The sequence below is a fragment of the Rhododendron vialii genome, chromosome 11a (assembly GCF_030253575.1).
Source record: "Rhododendron vialii isolate Sample 1 chromosome 11a, ASM3025357v1".
Taxonomy (NCBI): Eukaryota; Viridiplantae; Streptophyta; class Magnoliopsida; order Ericales; family Ericaceae; genus Rhododendron; species Rhododendron vialii.
The window spans coordinates 14080600-14086562 of NC_080567.1; the positions used below are offsets into that span (position 1 = coordinate 14080600).

At 35.1% G+C, this 5963-nt stretch overlaps 1 protein-coding gene across 1 annotated transcript; it reads right to left on the reverse strand.

Annotated features, from left to right (window-relative positions):
• Positions 1-1822: 1822 nt before the first annotated feature.
• Positions 1823-3517, reverse strand: LOC131307708 (uncharacterized). Its single transcript, XM_058334359.1, has 2 exons — positions 2194-3517; positions 1823-2086 (listed from the first exon to the last, which is right to left on the reverse strand). The coding sequence occupies exons 1-2, from the start codon at positions 2972-2974 to the stop codon at positions 2052-2054; spliced, it is 816 nt and encodes a 271-aa protein (XP_058190342.1). The 5' UTR covers positions 2975-3517; the 3' UTR covers positions 1823-2051.
• Between the last annotated feature and the right edge of the window lie 2446 nt (positions 3518-5963).

Genomic DNA, 5963 nt, shown 5'->3' on the forward strand with positions numbered 1-5963 from the left:
GTAATGACATTGTGAAATTTTAAATACCATTGTCGGGAGGCTTGTTTTAGTCCATATATAGATTTCTTAAGTTTAGATTTCTTAAGTTTGCAAACCAAGTGACTATCGTTATCAGAATAGAAACCCTCAGGTTGTTTCATGTATACTTCTTCTTCAAGATCCCCATTTAAGAATGCTGTTTTGACATCCATCTGATGTAACTCTATATCAAAGTGAGCTACTAATGCCATAATTATTCTAAATGAATCTTTCTTAGAAACTGGAGAAAAAGTATTATGGTAATCAATGCCTTCTCTTTGAGTGAAACCCTTGGCTACAAGTCTGGCCTTATATCGTTCAATGTTACCATTCGAGTCAGTTTTAGTTTATAGACCCATTTACAGCCAACTGATGTGACTCCTTTAGGTAACTCTACAATTTTCCAAACTTGATTCTTAACCATGGACTCCATCTCTTCCTTCATGGCTTCATACCAATAATTAGAATTTTCCCCATTTACAGCATCGGTAAATGAAATAGGATCATCTTTATGTCCAATATCATAATCAGACTCCATCAAGTACACTAAATAATCACTAGAAATGGTGGCTTCTTTATTCTTGAGGATTTTCGTATTTCTACAACCTCATTTACATTTGGAGGATTTTGAGTTGAAGAATCTGTGTTGACTGGCCTTTGTTGATCAGTTGGAGCTTCTCCATTTTCATATTCATGAAGAATATCTTGCTGGTTATCTTGTATGACAACCAATTTTTCTTCATTCTCAGGCGCAGTAACAAAATCCGATGATTGCTCCCACTCAATTCTTTGGGATTTACTCCCACTTATGTCAATATCCTCAATGAACTTAGCATTTCTAGCCTCAACAATTCTAGGTGTGTGTGAAGGACAATAAAACTTATAGCCCTTTGACTTTTCTGCATTGCCAATGAAATATCCACTGACTGTTCTTAGGTCTAGCTTCTGTAATTGTGGATTATATACTTTAACCTCAACTGGACAGCCCCATATATGCATATGTCTCAAACTGGGTTTCTATCCTTTCCATAACTCAAAAGGCGTTGTAGGAACTGCTTTAGATGGAACCCTGTTTAAGATGTACACTGTTGTCTTTAAAGCTTCACTCCACAAAAATTTAGGAACACTAGAGTTGCTAAGCATACTCCTTACGATATCCATAAGAGTACGGTTTCGCCTTTCTGCTACACCATTTTGTTGTGGTGTACCTGACATGGTATACTGAGCAACAATGCCTTCATCCTTTAGAAAATTAGCAAATGGACCCAGTCTTTGTCCCATTTGTGTATCTACTATAATATTCTCCACCCATATTAGATCTGACTATCTTGATTTGTTTTCCCAATTGTTTCTCTACTTCTTTCTTATATTCCTTAAAAGCATCAAGTGCCTCAGATTTATCAAACAGAAGATAGAGATACATAAATCGAGAATAATCATCAATGAATGAGATAAAATATCTCTGACCATTTAAGCAAGGAGTAGAAAATTCACAGATATCAGTGTGAATGATTTCAAGTAATCCATCACTCCTTTTGGCACCCTTACTGTTCTTGTTGGTCTACTTTCCTTTTATGCAGGCCACACAAGTACCGAAGTTGGAAAAATCTAAAGTTGTCAACACTCCATCTTTTACCAACCTCTTAATCCTATCTATGGAGATGTGTCCCAATCTCCTATGCCATAATGTGGAGGATGTCTCATCACTAATGTTACACTTAGTGCCAATGTCAACATGCAGGGTTAAAAGACTTTGTTCAAAATTAGGATCCAAATTCAATTTGTATAAACCGCTAACAAGTGAACCAGAACCAACAATTGAAGAATCTATAATAAAATAAAAATGTGGTCCACTAAATTTAAACTCAAAACCATACGGTACTAGTTTAGATACAGAAATCAGATTCTTAGAAAACGATGGAATGTAAAATGTGTTTACAAGATCTAAAACAAAACCACTTTCTAAAACTAGTCTAAAAGTTCCCACAGCTTCAACGTGCGAACGCATCCCATTTCCAGAGTAGATGCCTTGTTCACTTCCCGTCGGTTTCCTTAAGCTGAGAAATCCCTGCATGATATTGGCAATGTGAATTGTAGTACCCGAATCAATCCACCAATCATTTTGATGAACATTGACAAAATTTGACTCATAACACACTAGATACCAAAGATTACCTTTCTTTTTAAGCCAGTCCTTATACTTGGAGTAATCCTTCTTCATGTGTCCTTTTTTCTTGCAGAAGAAACAAGCATCCTTTTTGCCATGACGCTTAAAAGATTGTTTTCCAATCTTCTTCAGAATTGGACCATTCTTGCCTTTCTTTCCTTGTTCAACTTTCTGTGTCCCAAAATGAGCACTCTCTATAATCTTAAGCTTCAACCTCTCCTCTTCTTGAACACACATGGTAAGAAGTTCATTGATGGACCATTTTTCCTTATGTGTGTTGTAAGAAATTTTGAATGGTCCAAACTCAGCAGGATGAGAATCGAGTATGAAATGAACAAGGAATGAGTCAGATATCTCAATCTCCAAGGACTTCAGGCGAGCCACGATGTCCCTCATTTCCATAATGTGTTCATGCACACTCCTAGAACTGTTGTGTTTCATTCCTGATAACCTATTCATTAGGGTGCTTGCGAATGCCTTATCAGAACTAACAAACTGCTCTTCAATAGCCTTCATGTAGTCCTTTACCTTGTCGCATGACGGGATCGAGTTTCTGATGCTAGAACTGATATGAGTCTTTATAAGCATCAAACTTAAGCGATTAGATCGCTCCCAAAGTTCATAGGCAACCCTAACCGCAATTGAACTCTCGTTCGTGGGCTTTGGTGGTTCATCCTCACGAATTGCTAAATCGAGATCCATACACCCTAATGCCAAAAGGACTTTGTCCTTCCACTCCGAAAAATGTTCACCACTTAAGAACAGAATACAAGAAGACTCACTAGACATTAAAGAGGTAGTACCAACTGCAATATTAACCAAGAATACGTACGAATATCAATGCTTTGAAGTAATAAACTTAATCTGAACCAACCAATGTTAAATTCAGTAACAAATCTAAATCTTCCTGTGGGTAAAGATTGCGACATGCATTAGACTCGTTAATTTCTTTTAGTATAAGACTAGTAAGCAAACACTTAAAAGAAAAGATCTCATACCTGTGGGTTAATGACATCTAAACTTTTATTGTCTAACTTACTATCTTAATCCAATTATGTTATACATATACTTACTTCCCTGTGGGGCCAAGTAAAATTCATAACCACATAATTGCAATATGAAAATGCCAAAAGCAAAACTTATCATAACTTTATTTTAAGATGCTGTGACTATTCTTAAACTATAGATTTTGGCATTATTCATCAAAAGTAAACGAAGTCCCATGGAGTACAGTTTAACCGAAGTACATATGCATTGCATGAAATGCCTTAACAACATGCCCGTAACCCATAAACTATTAAAATATGCAATCTACGCACATAAAAAACAAAAGCACCGTTCAACCAAATAAATGGGTTGGCAAAACTAGTGAATGACATCCTTCAACCAAATAAATGATTTAGCAAAAGGTTGAATACAACTGCATGTAATCAAAAGGATTTCGGAAAAACCATGGAGTATATAGCAACATGCAGTAAAAACCTTTGACTAACATGCTATAGTAAACTTAATCAGATTTACACTTTGAAAAGCACCCAATCTCATAACCATAATATGCGGAAACGTAAATTACAATGATTAGTGAATGCCTAATGGAACTAGAATGCTCCAAACGACCATATTAAAAAATCACAGAAACTAAAGCAAAATGCACCTATTCACTTCATAGGCAAATCCACGAAGGACCAGGATCAAGACTGAAACATAAAAGGGTTTTCCGTCTAAAAGCATTTTGAAATAGCAGTGAACGGTTCCGATAGATTTAAGTTTTAACAAAAACTTTGTTCGTACTAAACACAATGATATGAAGATTTGCTCTGATGCCAAATGTTAAACTTATATGGGAGAATCAAAATAAATATGCAGCGGAAAAATACTTACCTTTTGCTATGGTGTTTAAGTCTTGAGAAATCCGGACACCGTTTTGATCTTGAACCAAATTGTCTAACACACACAACTCTCACTGATTTGTTTGGAGAGAAATGGGTAGGATTTCCGGTCTATTCTATATCACGTTAATCCCATAACTTGATAGTAATCACAGACCTTTATATAGATAAACAATGACGCTTTCCCAATAGTCACAACCTAATATGTGACTCTTCACCAAGAGTCACACCCTTTCCAATAGTCACACCCCGTGACTCTTCACCAAGAGTCACACCTTTAGACTTCCTTCCATCAAGAAAGTATTAGGCAACTATTCATAAAGGTACCAGTATATGGGTAATTAACTTAAATCTAATATCCAAGTTTTAATAAATATAATACATAAATACAATAATAAAATGACAAGTCGTGTGAGCCACACTTAATGAATATAGAACTAACACATTTGAGTTACAAAGACGATGCAGTTGTGATGTGTTTGGAAGCGTATTATTGTATCTTGACAGCTGATCGAACATATAATAGAGCTATTTGAAACCAGTGGAATTTCTACCACGATAATATCATTGGCTCGATGACCAGTTCTCTGTTTTGGACCCCTGATGTGTTTCTTTTTTTTGCCACATGCGGCATAGTCTGTATTCCAAATTTAACAATCTAATATTTAATTAGGGAAATGCCCGTGAATTAATTCGGATGTTCATTACAAATTGAACTTCTTTAAAAAAAAAAATTCACTTTTTACCTAGCTTTTTTAAAGTTTCCTCCAAAACACCTTTTTCAAATCAATTCCTTCATTTTAGATGAAAACCGTGCCTGAACTCATGTTCCATTCAAGAGAAAATTGTACTTTTATCGTCTATATTTGAAGGATGAAAAAAATTTATACTTCATATTTGAAGGAATTGAGACAAAAAAAAATGCATTTTGGAAGATGAGTTTTCGAGGAAGTGAGACAAAAAAAAAAAAAGTGTTTTGAATGAAGCCTTGAACCAAATTCATACTCTAAATTAAAACACCTTTTTGAAAGGCAAAAAGGTATTTGTGAGAACCAAAAAGGTGATTGGCATTTGCTAGGATTGATTGGAGATACCCTAACAAATTTGGGTGACTTTAGATAGTCAGAAATAGACAAGATTGACAAAAAAAAAAATGAGAGAGAGTACTCATTCCAAAATCTCTCATAATTCACAGAGATACGTGCAGATGAGCCCAACTGTGGGTTCCCTATCCTTAATCCGCACCAGATTTCATGAGATTTATTTCAGGGTCTCATATTAATAATCAGAATTGTTCAATTTGGGTAAAATTTTATTTTTTTATTTTAACAAGTTTTTGTAAAAAAATCATCTCATTCAAGTATCAGTAAAGGCTAGATCAATGCATTAAATTTTTGCCCTTGCAAATTCAGGAATGAAAAGTGATCAAACTCTTTTACCAAAATCCGAATGAACTAATTTTTGCAAGAACTCTTAAAAAATATATATATATTTCAAACAAATTAAACCGTCCCGATCGTTTGCATAAAACCTCGGGTCGAATCCCACGCAATCCTATTAAAATTAAGTTTTGTTTAGTGTACCCATAGTTTTTTTTTTGCGTGCAGATGAGCCATTATGGCGGGGGTGGCCGTTACATCATAACTTCAACTGCCTCGGTCAACCACTTTACTACTGCACTAGTTTCTCTTTGCTCTAAAATCTTCTGGTGGGGAATGCTAGGTACAAAAAAAATTTATCCCGAAAGTATCTCGAAAATAACAATCAATAGTTGAGAATTATTTTGATGATTGTATCACATACATCAAAGTGAATCTCAATTATTAGTTGATCTTTTCAGAATAGTTTCCGGGTAAATTGTCTTTGTCCATAGCATTTCTGAAATCTTT